We start from the raw sequence: 16,699 nt of genomic DNA, 5'->3' as shown, positions 1-16,699 counted from the left end.
CATACATCTATCTATCTATCTATCTATCTATCTATCTATCTATCTATCTATCTAATTTGTACAGTGCCCCAAATTTTCATCTCTGGGCAGTTAACAATAACATAAAACAAGTTAAAAACATACACAAAACTTTAAACAATTAAAACAATTTAAAAGTCAAAAACAGATTAAAACCTAAAAATTTAAAAAGCTGAAAAAGCTTGGACGAAGAGGTGGGTTTTCAAATACTTTTAAAAAATTGTCAGAGATGGGAAGGATCATATTTCAGTAGGGAGCGCATTCCACAATCTAGGGGCAGGAACCGAGCAGGCCTGCCCCTGTGTGGCCACCAGCCAAGCTGGCATTAACTGGAAACGGACCTCTCTAGACGACCTCAATGGGCGGTGGGGCTCATAATGAAGAAGACTTTTCTTTCTTTCTTTCTTTCTTTCTTTCTTTCTTTCTTTCTTTCTTTCTTTCTTTCTTTCTTTCTTTTGTTTATTTAACTTGTATACCACCCAAACTTTCGTCTCTGGGCAGTTAACAATAACATAAAAACAATTAAAACAAATATAAAAGTATTTCTCTTAAATACCAGGGCCTAAGCTATTTAGGGCTTTATAGCTTACGACCAGCACTTCGTATTTTGCCCGGAAACCTATTGGCAGCCTGTGTAACTCTATCAGCAAAGGAGTGATGTGGTCTCTCTGGGATGACCCAGAGACCAACCTGACCACCACATTCTGTACCAACTGGAGGCTCCGGTTTATGTACAAAGGCAGCCCCACATAGAGCGCATTGCAGAAGTCCAGTCTGGAGGTTACCAGCATATGTACCACTGTTTGAGGTCATTCATCTCAAGAAACGGGCGCAGCTGGCATATCAGCCGAAGCTGATAGAAAGCCCCTCTGGCCACTGCCTCAACCTGAGATACCAGGGAGCGGTGTGGGTCCAGAAGTTTTTTGAGGTTTCCTGAAAATATGTAGAGAGCCATATGCACATCGAGTTGTATGCATGTAGACTCTGTTTCAACCTTCACTGGCTCTCTCCCTGCAATCCTACTCCTTTCCCATATATACTCACTCACCTGACTTGTGCTGTTCGTAAAGGACTTGGATGCAAGATATCCATCCATAGAAGAGAAAAGTGCGGGTGCTGCGTCTAAGCTGCTGTAAAGCATACCTGTGCTGCTCACATAGGAACACAGGAAGCTGCCTTATACCAAGCCAGACCATTGGTCCATCTAGCTCACTATTATCTACACAGACTGGCAGCAACTTCTTCAAGGTTGCTGGCAGGAGTCTTTCTCAGCCCTTTCCTGGAGATGCCAGGAAGGGAACCTGGAACCTTCTGCCTGCAAGCAGGCAGAAGATCTTCCCAGAGCAAACCCATCCCCTAAGGGATATATCTTACAGAGCTCATGCATGTAGTCTCCCATTCAAATGCAAACCAGGGCAGACCCTGCTTTGCAAAGGGGACAATTCATGCTTGCTACTTAAGTGGCGCAGCGTGGAAATGCTTGACTAACAAGCAGAAGGTTGCCGGTTCGATTCCCTGCTGGAACTATATCGGGCAGCAGCGATATAGGAAGATGCTGAAAGGCATCATCTCATTCCACGCAGGAGGAGGCAATGGTAAACCCCTCCTGTATTCTACCAAAAGAAAACCACAGGGCTCTGTGGGCACCAGGAGTCGAAATCAACTTGCATCACACTTTACCTTTACTTTAGCACAAGGCCAGCTCTCCTCCACTTCTGCAGACAGCACTTCCCCCCTCCGCTCGCTTCCCCAGACTGCTTCTGAAGGTAGGACTGCTGCACGCCTACTAAGCTTTGCAATCCATAGAGTTGTTCTCTCATCATTGCCAGTGACCACGGAGCTGCAAGTACGCTTTCACAGTTCTTAGAAGGCACAAAGCAGCCCCTGCCTTCAGAAGCAGTGCAGGCATACCTTACCGTGGCTCGGAAACAGTGCCAACACCTCTCTCTTCCATGGACAGATATCTGCACAGTACGACAGCCACTGAGCCTCCAAGTGCTTGGCTCTATGTGGCCGCTTCCCAAAATGCATGCATGGTTAATGTGGATAATAGTGAGCTGAAATTATATTATGACAGTAGTTGAGAAGGCAATGATGCCTGTCAATCATCAGGGCCCTCTGGTACCAACAAACCACACTTGTCTGCTAGGAAAGCTACTTGCAGCTGAGATGCAACAGCAGTGTTCATCTACATGGAGATCCTGAGACACTTGTAGCCTGCTCCTGGGATTTTAACAGCTCTTTAATTGTTATGTTTGTAAAGTGCAATTCAGGAAGAGATTTTCACAGTTCTGTAGTCTCTGAACTCCATCCCAGAAATGTTCCACACAGGCTGTACTAAATACTTGTATTCATTCCAAACAGCAGGATTAGGCTATGGTTTAAAATTAAATCTGAATCCGAAAAAAGGATTCAAAAATGTTAATTAAAAGTATTAAGTTTCTGAATAATTTATAGCTTAGCAAGGGCTTCTAAGAACCTTAGCAAGAGAAGGGGGGACCCATTCACATTACTCTCTTTTGTTGACCCAGTGATTGTGAAATGTCTTAGGTGTACATTTGCAAGCTAATGTAGTGTTGAAGCAAAGATTTTGGCTTCAGAAGAGTAATATTTTACAATAAGCCGTGCTCCTTGTAGACGCAAAGCAATGTTTTTCAAAAGTGCCAGGAGTTAATCAGCCTCTGTTCCTGCCACAGAAAAGTTTCCAATTACATAAAAAGCTGATTGCTTTGGACTGTGGAGCTCACCCAGAATGGAGATCTCTTTGTCATAGGAACGTATTGTACCATCAAGTCCAGTTCTTAAGATGCTGCCAAGGAAGAGATGAATTGGAAAAGGGATATGTTTTCAGATTCTTCTGAAAATAATATACCTTGGGATTTATTTTTTTTAAAGTAGTGCAGATGGAGTATCACTTAACGGTGTATACAAAAGTGCATTTCTCCTTTGTTTGCATGGCCAGTGGATGGAAGCAAGCCACAAAGCATACTTTGCTAGTTTCAGTGGGATGTATTGTATTCCGCATATGTCTCAAACTCTTTTTCAAAGGCTACACTAAAAATATCTCACAGAACTAATGTATAGTGGCACACTCCTCTCCCAGGAAAGGAATAGCATTTATTTTTTATTTATTTATTTTGGTCATTCACATTAATTTTTATCATTTCCATGCTGGAGCAGTTTGGTATGCTGAATACTGGAAACGGCTCAAGTTGAAATGCTAGTGTATGAACCTGCTGTACTGAGTCGCTTTTGTCTCCCCTTACTACCATACTGCTTGCCAATTTTTACAGCTACAGCAGATTTTACTATTCAGAAACAGAACCAGATGGAATGCCAGTTCAAAGAACATGTCAGAATTAAATATTTCTCTTTTAATTAGTTGCTTCTGATTTATGCAAAAAAAATTAACATAAGAGTAGGAGAATGTGCCATGAATCCAGATGTGACACAGCCCACACAGGCATTATCTTTTCCCTGTCAAAAAGAAAGGTCTTTTCCCCTAATTTTGGGGGGTGACAGGGCTTGCAGGCAGAGCAGTGACAAGTGACAAAGGCCCTTTCTGCACTCCCTCTGCAGCACCAACATAAATCTTTCACTGAAAACTAGTACATCTTCCTTCTTCTTTGTTATCTTCCATTTCAGTAGCTCTGTCTTGTGTAGATCTTTATTTCTGGGGTCCTCAGAACAGCACTTGAGGTAGCCTATTATTGTTTCCATTTTTCAGGAAGGAGAATTGTGGTTAAGTGAGAGTGAGTTAACCAGAACCACACAGTGAACACAGGAACATAAGAAGCTGCCTTATACCAAGTCAGACCATTGGTCCATCTAGCTCAGTGTTGTCTACGCTGATTGGCAGCAGCTCTCCAAGGTGTCAGGCAGGAGTCTTTCCCAGCCCTACCTAGAGATGGTCAGGAGTGAACTGAGGACCTTCTGCATGAAAGCAGATACTCTACCACTGAGATATTACCCATCCCCTAAGGAGAATATCTTACAGCAGACAGTGCTCACATGTAGTCACCCATCCAAATGCAAACCAAGGGAAACCTTGCCTAGCAACGGGATCATTCATGCTCACTACCACAAGACCGGATCTCCACCCCACTTCATAGATTATTTATTTCTTAGAGATGCATCTTTTCTTTCTTTCTTGCCAGAGCTCAAAGTAGTCTGCATAGGGTTTCAGGTGGTCTCCCATCCAGGCATCTGCCAGACCCAGACATGCTTAGTTTCAGACAGGTTGCTGCTTCATGTGCCTTCAAACCAGACCCTGGGAATATCTGCTACCTTGTTCCTATACAGAGGCCATTTCCGTGATGAAATCATGAAACAGCTTCCAAATGTGCATACTCACAGCAAGAGAATAATGCATACCGTGTTTTGTACATTAAAGCATGTGTGTGTGTGTGTGTGTGTGTGTACATACACGGGTTTTCTCATAGCATGAACTTGCTGCAGGAAAAAGGCAACCTATGAAGTAGCCTTCAATTCATATCTGAGGAATGTGTGCCAGAGATTGTGGAAGAAACATTTCAGGATGCAAAAGGGGCATGTTGTGACATATGAGCACCAGAGGCGTATCTAGGGAAAATAGCGCCTAGGGCAAACACTGAAATTGCGCCCCCTGTTCAAACATCTGATACCCATCTTTCAGATAACTTTACCATAATATCAGCTGAAAAATACAAGTCAAGTTTGTTAATCTTTTAATGTTTCAAGAACTATTTAGCAATGGACGTAGCCAGACCAAAAAATGCTGGAAAACTATGCATTTCAGTATGCTGGGGCTCATGAAATACCCAAATACTATGTGGAGGTGTACTTGGAAAACTAAACAGAAGTGCCTGTCTAATTCTCTACTATGCATTGTAGCATAGCTATTATATAAGTTTTAAAAATAAATGGAGAATTTGACTTTTCCCAGATACTCTGAAAATAATTAAAGGATATGCAAAGAAACTCCCAGTGGGCCTTAATACTAAGGATTTCACACTGATTCAAAGACAAACTCGCCATTAATAGCCATATTATTAAGACATCACATTTAACTCACTTATCACAAGAAGCAAAGTAAGAGCAAATGAATACAATCCTAGCATATATATATATATGAATTACCTGTAGCCCCTTGGTGGGGGCTTCCTAAAGGCCTTGTGTAGGGGGTCTGCAAAGGTCCCCCCTCTGCTTGCTGGCCTCTAATGCCTCACAGGGACCATTTGAGCATGTGTGGTGGCCGTTTTTGAAAATATTTTTTTTAAAAAATGGCCACTGAAAACAAAATGGCCACCACAAATGCTCAAATGGCCTCTGCAAGGCCTGGCATGGCCTAGGGCCTCATAGAGGCCATGTGAGCATGCACGGTGGCCATTTTGGTTTTGGCAGCCATTTAAAAAAAAATTTAATTTTTAAGAATGGTGCCCCCCTTCAAGTGGCGCCCGGGGCATGTGCCTTGCCTGCACCACCCTAGATACGGCCCTGATGAGCACCACTGGATCAAACCCATCACGAACAGAGCCACTCTTACCCTGGACTTTGGGGCCAAAGTCCTGGGCCTCCACAGCCCATGGGGGCCCCCAAATCCTCTTTAGTCTGTCCCAGGTGGTGTGGTCACCCAGCCAAGCATGTTGATGCTTAATTTGCAAGGGAAGGTGTGGCCTCCAAAGGCCTTTAGGGCCAGGCTCCAAAATTACCTAGGTGCATCTCTGATCACAAATTCAAAAAGAGGTTATCTTGGTGTGGGGAAAATGCCAGGTGATTGCACGCATGAGTCTGTACCAGACATCAGAATAATGATGATTAGTTGAACACAGAGTAATTCCTGCCATCTAAGGAAATGACACCATTCTCTAAAAATATTGACTTTTGGCACAGAGGGTCAAATAACAGAGTATGCTGCTTTCCAAGCTGCAAGACCTGCTCACAAACAAAAGCTTCCTGTTAATCAAACTCCAGCCCTTCATCTTTTATTTTCTCAGGCAGTAGAACAGACAAACCTACAGCACTAAGGAGGCTGGTAGCAACAATTCCTCCCTTGCCACTGCAGCAGGTCTCAGCGGATGATGTTTTATTGTGCACGGCAGATTTCCATCTCAAAAACGAGTCCTTTGCATTTATGGCTTAGTTATATTCACATGATTATAGGAAGCAGAAAGATTCATTTCATGGCCCGTATGTTGCACACCGCTCTTTAACCAGTCATTTTCATCTATTTGCTACATAGTTTACTGCACCATAGATAAATAAGCTACTTCATTCTTTTTTCTGCTGGAATGATCCTGAATGAAACCTGTGCACTCGGCTTTCACAACTTGTTGCCCCCCACAGCTGAATGCATCTCACTAAGCATGCATTGTTATGGCCTCCTGGTCTTTTGACGACAACTCCCCCCCCACCCGTGTGTGTGTGTGTGCGCACACGCGTGCATGTGTGTGTGTTGGGGGTGGGTTGCCTGTCATTAGGCAGCAAAAACAGAAGACTGCTTGATTCCCTGATAGGATGCCACAGGGACATAGGAATGGTCTGCCTTATGCAAGTCAGACCATTGGTCCATCTCACTTAGAATTGTCTACAATGACTGGCAGTGGTGCTCCAAAATTTCAGGCAGGAGTCTCTTTCAGCCAGGGAGCGAACCTGGGACCTTGCGCATACTAGCATGTGGCTGCTCTTTCACTGAGCTATGACCCCATCCCCTAAGGGGAATATCTTACAGAGTTCACATGTAGTCACCCATCCATGTACAAATCCATGTGGACCCTGCTTAGCAAAAAGGACCATTCATACTCTCTACCACGAGATCGGCTTCCTTCCCCCCATGGCTGGTAGACTGTGTTATGTTTGGTGGGTCACGATTTGTGTAGGCCTGATTAACGTAGACCATTCTTGAGCCATTCTCTCAAGAATGCAGCCAGTGACTGCAGCATCTAAGATACAAGCTTACTCTAACATTTATCTAGTTCATGCCAAGAGAGTTGCGTTTTGGGCAATATACAAATGTGGTAAATAAATAAATAAATAAATAAATAAATAAATAAATAAATAAATAAATAAATAAATAAAGAAAGAAAGAAAGAAAGAAATAAATAAAGAAAGAAAGAAAGAAAGAAAGAAAGAAAGAAAGAGAATCACTGCAGAAATTGGAAATATACTGAGTGAGAAAGGGGTTGAAGCCTTGAAAAGCTTACCTCCCTCCAAACGATGATTGTTTCTAGTCTGGGTGTGGAGATCACCCAGATGTGCAGCTGCCCAAACGTGTTGCCCCAACCCTATAACTCCCATAATGCACTGCTCAAGTGTGTGGTGCATTATGAGGATTCCCCCAACACCAGTCAGGAGCCCCACAGTCTCCCAGCTTGGCTGCTAGCAGCCGAGCTGGCAGCCGATCAAGAAAACGGGTCTAAGGGAGCACTAAGGTTTGGCAGGTTTGCTGCTGAGGCACCGCCGGGATCAGGCACAATCCTGGTGGTCCTCACGTGAGGGCAAGACCAGGTTTGGCTTCATTAGCTCAGTTTTGCCTGCGTGTAAGAACAGCCTCAATGGTTCCTTCCTATAAACCATCATGAAATTAATAATAATGTACATACCACAGTTTGATCAACCACTCTCTCAATCATGGTATTTTCTACTGATTTAAGTATTTCATTCTTCTTCCTGGGGCGCAGGCTCATGCTTAGTCAAGATGTTGGCCACTATAGACAAAGCTGTTCTATGAAGTGCTACCCTAAAAATGCTGATGAAGCAACATCCAAAATGATATTACTTCTAGAATTTCTGGAAATGATTTCAGTGAGCATCTGTGTTTGACAATCAGAGTTCTACTTTGGAAATATCTGGCTATCAGTTTTGGTTATAGGTATTGGATGAAAATTGTACCTCTCCAGGGACTTATACAAAATCCAAGAATACATCACATGGCACAGGTCCATTTAGTCTACCACAATGATCAATACAATGCCTCTGGGAAGCCCCATATGTTGGGCACAAAGTCAGTAGCTCTCTCCTGCTAATGTTGCCCCCAAACTGCTGTCCAGTGGTATACCACCCCTAAACCTGGAGGTTCCATATAGCCAACATGGCTAATAGCCATTGATAGATTTATCATACATGAACATGTCTAATCCCTTTTTAAAACTATCTAAGTTAATGGCCATCACCACATCTTGCTGCAGGGAATTCTATAAATGAATTATGCATAAGCCTACATTTTTTTAATATATTATTTATTCATTCGATTTCTATACCGCCCTTCCAAGAATGCCTTACACAGAGAAATAACAAATAAATAAGATGGATCCCTGTCCCCAAAGGGCTCACAATCTAAAAAGAAACACAAGATAGACACCAGCAACAGTCACTGGAGGTCCTGTGCTGGGGGTGGATAGGGCCAGTTACTCTCCCCCTGCTAAATAAAGAGAATCACCATGTTAAAAGGTGCCTCTTTGCCAAGTTAGCAGGGCAACATTGCCAAGTTTGCAATGTTGCCCTGCTACATTGCAAAGCATCACCAACTTTCTCAATAGCTACACTGCTCTTACTTATTTGTCTCTCACCATATCTAAGGTTACTAACATTAGAAAGAAAAATGCATTACATAGGCATCTTAGAGCATCATCGTAAAACATTTACTCAGAAGTAAGTTTCCCTGAGTTCACTGGGGCTTACTTCTTAGCCAGTATGCCTAGTGTTATGGTATGTTCAGAGGCGTAACTAGGGAAAACGGCACCCGGGGCAAGCACTGAAATGCCCCCCCCCGCCGCCGCCCCCCCCAACATAGTACATTATACTTAGGTTTTTCCTCACAAGCACCCGCCGCTGCCGCAAAGCCAGGCCACTGACTGGCCGCCAGGCGCCAGCAAAGCAATGGGGGGGGGCGCGGGCGGCACAGAAGGGACCGCTCGTGGGGGAGGGGGCGCCGACGCGCCCCCTTGACTGCTGCAGCGCTGCTGCACTGAGCAGGAAACATTTGTATTAACAAAAAAAATTTTAAAAAAATTGTCATGGCGGCGCCCCCCACTTGACCAGAAAATATGGCGCCCGGGGCACGTGCCCCCCCTGCCCCCCCTATAGTTACGCCTCTGGGTATGTTTAACAACAGCCTCCATAGTGTGAATGAGCGACAGCCAATTGAGAAACACAGCAGGATTCCTTGTGTAGTTTCCAAGGTGTGTCTTTTGCAATTTCCTTATTCCACTATTGCTAATCTTCTTCTTCAGTAGGGCAAATGCATAAAGTTAATTACTGTTTGACATTACGATAACATGTCAGACAATTGGATTCTGCAGAAGCAGCCAAATTTAACATTTCTGTCCCTTTCCAAACTATTCCCTCCCTCCTCCCTTCTCAGAGGCCAAGTCTTCATATGGTTTCTAATTTGTAGAATGCTCATAATGGACCACTGCTTGACTTTACTCAGAATGAGCCACTTGCTGATTATTTTTTTAAAAGAAAGAAAGAAAAAGAGAGGAGAAAGAAAGATAAAAAGGGAGAAAAACACCCTCATGAAAGTCCCATTTAGAGGCATTTGAAATCACTTTGAACAGTATGAGCTTGGGACCCTAATCATTTCAAAACTGAAGAGCTGTTTGAATTTTCTGAGCAAAGGATTTCATTTACGTAACTCGGCACTTTATTCGCTCGGTATTCTAGATTTTTGAGAGTCCTTCATCCTGGAATTGAATGTACTAACTGGACACAGCTCAAAATGTAGCACACTTTGCAATCAGCAACGTACAATTTAGAGAGCTTTTCAACTTAAGTTGAGATTCCTCTGACAAAAATGCCGACATTCTCCCCATTAACCTTCAGATTGTTCTTAGGGACAAACAATGTGTGACACTTAGTTGTGTGGATCCTTTCCCGCCGCCGGCTTGTATTTTTTGTATTGAAAGTAACCCTTGGAACCAGAGTAGGGATGATTGCTAGGGATGGCAAGGGGTAGTAGGCACTCCCCCCAAATATTGCCTGATCCCCCTTTCGTTCCCCCATCCACCAGACCAGAAATTCACAGCAAAGTATCAGACAACACAGTCATAGTATATCATGGTCTTATAGCTTCAATTAATTATCTTTAAAGCCTCCCTTGTTTAAAGAAGCTTCCTTATTCACTCCTATATACCAGAACAACAAGCAGAAGCCAGTGCAGCCAGTTAGGCAGGAGACTCCTCCAGCCTCCCAGGAGCCAGGCCAACCCCTTAAGTTGCTTCCTGGCCGGAAACTAGGTTGGGTGAGACCATGTGTGCAGATCATGAAGCTGTTCACACAACCGTGTGAAATTGGGCCAATGCAGCCCAGCCTGCTTTCGCGCAGTCATGAGAACCACCAGGCAAGCCTGTTGGTTCTCTGGTGGCTAACTCACCTAGAAACCCCTCCCCTTAAGCCAGGTTAGTAGAGCAAGCACAACACACCACGGTGACTCACAAAGAGAACCCCGGCCGGGAGGTTCCATCAAGCCTCCTGGCCTCAGGGGTCTCCCCAGCATGCCGCATGCACTCGCACAGGGCATGCTGGGACTTCTGGGGGCCAGGCGGCCCCCTATTCCCGCTGCCCCTACTGGCTCCATGACAGAGCCGGTAGTCGTGTGGGTGGCCGATCTGGCCGCCCAGGTCAAGCGATCTGATCATGTGCAGACTAACCCTCCCAGAGCTTCACGCTAATAGTGTGAAGCGCCTCATAGTGTGTCATCTCCCCTGAAGAATTCAGCTAGTCTGCTACTAACATCTTTCCCCCACATGGCTCTTTCCTGCCAGATAATCTTGGAGAAGAAAAGAAAACTAGCCTGGATAGCAGACTGGAAGGTTTAGCCTAATCCAGGAAGACTGTGAGGTCATTCACACAATCAAAAACTCTGATTTTACCAGGTTTGGGAGCTCTGTGTGCTCCCTATTTCTGATTGTGTGGAAGCAAAGTAGGAGGAAAACCTGGGTAGAAAAGATTGTGTGGAAGCAAGGTAGGAGGGTTTTCCTCCTACCTTGCTTCCACACAACCAGAAATTAGGAGCACACACAATTACCAAACCTGGGTAGAACACAGTTTTTGACTGTGTGAATGACCTCTGTATTTTGTTAGAAGAATCTGACTCATTTTCTGAATAGTGAGCAAGCATCATTAACACAGTAAATAAACTAACAACATCAATAACCTTACTGTGACTGAAAGCTGAGGCCATGGGAAATATTTGGGGGAGCCAAGAACCCACCATCCCCACCGCCCTTTGGAGTGATTCCTACCCATTTCCACCCACAGCGACTAAAGCAGGTTTGAATAATCCAGTCACACCTGATGCAGAGAAGACAGGAGTTCCCAGTGCTTTTATGGAAGCTGACTGGAAGGAGAGCAGACCAGAGCAGTGCACCATGTGGAATTGCAGTGAATGGCCTCCTCTGTGGAGGGACCTTGGGGGCTGGCAGTACACTAGCAGCTATCTCATGGCACAGCCATCTGAGTTTGAGAATTACTGGCTGACATGATGAGGAAATTGCTCAAAGTAGTCCCATTTAAGTTAGTCATTGCCCAACTTGTCCTTTTAATTTCAATGAGACTACGTTGTCATTTTCACATCAGCCACATATCTGTTCCAGATATTCAAGTACAAAGGATGAATTTTGCTGAATGGCACTGAATGTAATCAAAAGTTTTGCTAGGCTTAAGCAGCTGCAATAGATCCACCAAAAGTGCTTCTTTCCTTTCCCCTCCCTACCCCATACACAGATATAGAGCCGGGTCTCACGATCAGTAAGACCCGGTTTGGGAAGCTCAGCAGGGAGAGCAGGCTAAGCCCGCAGACGATCAGGGCGGGAGCCCTGGGTGGCCAGATTGGCCATTGCCGGCTCCATGACGGAGCTGGCGGGGGCTGGGGATTTCAGGGGCCATGCAGCCCCCGGAAGCACCAGTTTGCCCTGTGCAAGTGTGCAGGGCATACTGGGGAGACCCCCGAGCCGGGAGGCTGCTTTTCAGCCTCCTGCCGGGGGTCTACTCATGAGTAGCCACAGTTACTCACTATTAAAAAAAACCAGGTTTGCGGAGCACTCGCTCTGCAAACCCGGTTTAAGGGGCGGGCTACTTGAGCGGGTTACCGGTTACCGGGCAGCCGAGCCCGGTGGTTCTCACGATTGTAGAAAATCGGGCTAGTGGAGGCTAGCCCAATTTTCTACAATCGTGTGAATAGCCCCATAGTGTTCTTGTGTTCCAGGATTTCCAGTTTCCTAGTGACTTGTATATTAGCCATGCAGATCTTAATAGCAGCCCCTCTGTCTTTAACAGGACTTCCTTCACATTTTCCCAAAGAGATGCAAAGTATGTTGACTTAACCCATCCACCCACTCCACCCTACCCCACCCTTGCTTTTGGATGTGTGACATACTTCCAGGAAAAAGGATGCTTGTGGGACACTAGAGACATACAACCTGCATCCTGCATGTTTCAAAAACAATTTAAAAGCCTATGATGTGCAGGAGACATTTGGCACAAACAGAGCCTCAACACCCTACTTAAGTCTTGAGCAATATTTAGAGAGCAACCTGCTAAAGCAAACTTCAAGCACCAAATACTCAAATGCCACTTTAAGAGGACAGAAATGATTTGGTATTTCATTACAATGATACTTTAGCAATTCCATAAATGAAGCCTGTTTTTCTCTTGACAAGCAAATATTTTCATATGTTTTGGTATCAGAAGCTAAATAAGAAGCATGGCTGATTTTTGCAATAACAGTACAGGAACTATTTCTCAAGGGTTTTTAAAAAAATTCTCTTCACTCATAGTTTAAAAGAACAAAATTTTATATTGAACCCCTTATCCAGAGAGGCTTCTGTACCAAAAAGTAGTTGTGTGAAGAAGGTGCATACATTAGCTATGATTCAAGGAGATTCCACAGGACCTCCCTCAGCCCAGAGAAAGTATGCTCCTTGCTTCCATCCCTGTTTAAGTGCTTTCTTCCTTTCTCAGTTATTATATGACAAGATTGGTTGCAACGTCAGTCAAGTCCACCAATCTAGTTTGTCCTAATCTATTTGATTCAGAGAACCCAAGATCTGACCAGGGTTGAAGTGAGGTTCAGATCTCAGGTTCTCTGAGGCAAATTGGTAAGAATAAGCCAAGATTGTTAGATTCAGACATGGCGCCCAATCTTGGCATATCCTAATCTAGAAAGGAAATTGGCACATGTGGGGATGGAAGGGGAGAGTATGTGCTCTTCGGGCTGAGGGAGGTCATGTGGAGTTCAGTTTCAACCAAACTTCCACATGACATCTTCCATTAGGATCTACATCGATGTTTTACTTCTCTTTCTACTTTTCTGCATGACCCTCTATTTTTCTTACAGGTGGACTTAGGCCTCCTCCGCTTTGTTTCTTCCATTGGGACCCAGGGAGCCATCTCAAAAGAAACAAAGAAAAAGTACTTTGTGAAAACGTACCGTGTGGACACAAGCTCCAATGGAGAAGACTGGATTTCAGTTAAAGATTCAAATAATAAACCTCTGGTAAAGCTTTTCATCTTTATAAATGCCCGTGGATTTCTAAATGCATTATTACTTTTTCATTTTCTAAACCAAAATGTTAGATGCTTGGAGTCATCCAGCTACTTTGACTACTCATTTTAATAGATGAGAGAAACAAAACAGAGAGAAACTCTCAATCTACTAAAGAGCTAGAGTGAGACATTCTGAGATATAAAAGGTTTTCACATTTTATCCCAATAGCTTTTCTTTGTTATCCATTAGATATCAGGCTTGGGTTAACCATACTCCAGGATCATTCTGGAGTAAAGTACAGTGGTCCCTCGATTTACGAAGTACTCGACATCCGAAGATTTCGACATACGAACGACAAAAAATACCGGAAGTCGTTGCCGGTTTAGATGCGGCTTCCTCGACCTACGAATTTTTAGATGCAGTTTCCTCGACCTACAAATGTTTCCGGACCTCCATGGATGCGCTTTTCGACTTACGAAAATTCCGACCTACGAACGTGCGTTCGGAACGGATTATCTTCGTAAGTCGAGGGACCACTGTATACAGTTGCTACCAAATGGAAAACAAGAAAATACTTAGGCCATGATCCAGCCAAGGTGAAGCACTTTTAAGTTCCATTGACTAGAATAAGGGAGCCTTCCCTCTGCTATTCTTGTAGGTCGCTACAGTGGGACTCCTTATGCGGAGCGTCGATGCCCCTGTGGTGATGGGGAAGTTGAAACAATCGAACATGTTTTGCTTCATTGCTCCTTTTATAGGGACTTAAGTTTAGAATTAATATCTCCACTGCTGGCTCGTTTCCCAGGAAATTCGCCTAGTCAACAAGTGGCTTTCCTGCTTGAGGACAGCATTCCTGCCATTACTCGGAAAGTGGCGGGCTTTTGTGAGGCAACTCGAAGATTGCGCCAGTTTTTAATTAATAATTCTAGTGCTGCTCTATAACCTTTCAGTTATAACATTGCTGGTGGGTTAGACTGTTGACTTGTTATCTTTTTAATTGTTATTTATATTTTAATTGTATTTCCCCCCCTTGTTATGCTGGTCATAGACCATAATAAACTTTGATTGATTGATTGATAAGGGAGCTGTAAATATTTGTTTAATAATTCCATTAAAATCTATGGGAGTTATAAATGCTTAGTTTTGTCTGGATCGCACCTAATTCGTTTTTCAGACTTCTTAATGTTTTTGTTGTTCCCTTTGACTAAGATATATTTTGCCTTTGACTCTAGCCAACAAAAGCTCATACTATGACAAACCAGTTTTCTGGGGAAGAGCAGTGGGGTTAGGGTAATTGCCTTCAGGCGCTGCTTGTGGGCTTCCTGAAGGCATCTGGCTGGTCACTGTGGGAAACAGGATGCTGGACTTTGGTCTGATCCAGCAGGCTCTTCTTAGGGCCTCATGAAACAAGTCTGATGTAAGTTTTTCCAAGGCACTTTAGTTTTGTGCAGGCATTTCCTGTTGGCTGTTTTTCACTATTCCCAATAGGGTAGGAGGCAAATCCTACCGAAGTTTGGGAGCTGTGAGCACTCCCGTTCTCCATGCCTATGAGTAAAAATAGACCTCTGCTAACTGGGCAAAGAGACGCCTTTTAAATGGTGATTCTCTTATATTTAGCATGGGGAGAGCAACTGGCCCTATCCAACACCAGCACAGCATCCCTCCAGTGGCTGTTGCTGGTATATCCCTTAAGTTTCTTTTTAGATTGTGAGCACTTTGGGGTCAGGAGGCCATCTTATTTATGTGTTATTTTTTTCTGTGCAAACTGCTTTGAGAACTTTGGTTGAAGAGCAGTATGTAAATATATGCAGCGGCATCTTAGTAGTAGTAAAAAAACAAGGTGGGGGGGGGGAAATAATCATCTGCTAAGCAGCACTGGGCCGGATGACTCTGTCCTGCTCAGCAGCTGTATCCCGCTCTTTAACAAGGTGAAATGAAAAACCCTCCTCTGACTCCACTGCTGCTTTACAGATGATAACTTCCTCCTCCCTTGCTTTCCTTGTTTTCTACTCACAGACAACTGGAAAACAGGAATGCACACAGCTTCCAAACTTGGGTAGGAGACCTCTCTTACCATAATTAGAATCATGAGAACCAGCCTTGCGTTTCCTAATTACAAGATTTGAGGGCTTTTCATTTTCAGTTATTCAGCAAGTTGTAACAACTGACACCTAGACTAATGCTGTGCTAGAGCAATGAACAAAGATGTACACACACAAACAAACACACACTCATGTAGCTGAGCAGATGGTAAAAGCTGCGCAATCTCTTGAGCTCTCCGTCCCACTTGTGCAACAAGGATAATAGATAGCTTTGCATCAATGCCTGCAATATATATGGACTGAAGAAGGGGTTTCACAGCAGGCAGTGCTGTCCTTAGAGAGCCCTGGTGAGGTGTGGGGCCCAGGGCAAATCAGCCAGTGCAAGGCCTCTTCCAGTTAATTCTAATGGGGGTTAAAAGAGCGGGGCCTGGGGTGGTCACCCTGCTTGCCATGCCCTAAGGACAGCCCTGACAGCAGGAGGAGCACTGTAGGTATTACAAGTGCACCCAGTTGCACCAGCACAACCACTAATCTGGAACACAACCTCCTGACTTAGCAGAACTCCCTAGCACAACATCCTTGCACTAGTGCAATGTATTTGATGCAACATACATAGTGGAACATATTTGCTCTAGCACAGCATTGGTCTGGATGTCAGCCCACAACTTTTTCCATTTATCAAATAGACCATGAATATTTTTTTTTAAGAGCATGTTATCACTGCATCAGATGAGCATGTTTTGCTTGATTCGATATACATACCATAATATTCAGAAAGGATTACTGAGCAAAGTCCCAAATACTCCTCACTATTTCTATTTGTACTTAGGTCATTCCTTAAACATCTTAAGTAAAGCAGTGGTATTTGTACTTCTGCTATGCTTCCTTATCATAAATAGAGGTAGCTTGAGGAGAGCTAGTCTTGTGGTAGCAAGCACAAATTGTCCCTTTTGCAAAGCAGGGTCTCCCCTGGTTTGCATTTGAATGAGAGAGTACATGCAAGCACTGTAAGATCTTCCCCTTAGGGGATGGGAAGAGGAAGCTCTGGGAAGAGCACCTGCATACTTGCATGCAGAAGGCTTCAAAGTTCCTTCTTCAGCATCTCCAGATAGGGCTGAGAGAGACTACAGGTGAAACTCGGAAAATTAGAATATCGTGCAAAAGTCCATTAATT

At 44.0% G+C, this 16,699-nt stretch overlaps 1 protein-coding gene and 1 long non-coding RNA gene across 4 annotated transcripts in view; one reads left to right on the top strand and one right to left on the bottom strand.

Annotated features, from left to right (window-relative positions):
- The window catches only part of LOC128329649 (uncharacterized), a 116,737-nt gene that overhangs the window by 5,164 nt on the left and 94,874 nt on the right, over positions 1-16,699 (bottom strand). The window lies entirely within an intron of this gene.
- The window catches only part of NRP1 (neuropilin 1), a 215,631-nt gene that overhangs the window by 144,553 nt on the left and 54,379 nt on the right, over positions 1-16,699 (top strand). For both annotated transcript variants that reach the window (XM_053261193.1, XM_053261194.1), the window contains exon 8: positions 13,334-13,492. In XM_053261193.1, coding sequence (XP_053117168.1) covers positions 13,334-13,492 — 159 coding nt within the window. The remainder of the gene's footprint in view (positions 1-13,333; positions 13,493-16,699) is intronic.

The sequence above is a fragment of the Hemicordylus capensis genome, chromosome 6, assembly GCF_027244095.1.
Source record: "Hemicordylus capensis ecotype Gifberg chromosome 6, rHemCap1.1.pri, whole genome shotgun sequence".
NCBI lineage: Eukaryota > Metazoa > Chordata > Lepidosauria > Squamata > Cordylidae > Hemicordylus > Hemicordylus capensis.
This window is presented reverse-complemented; position numbering and strand designations above follow the sequence as displayed.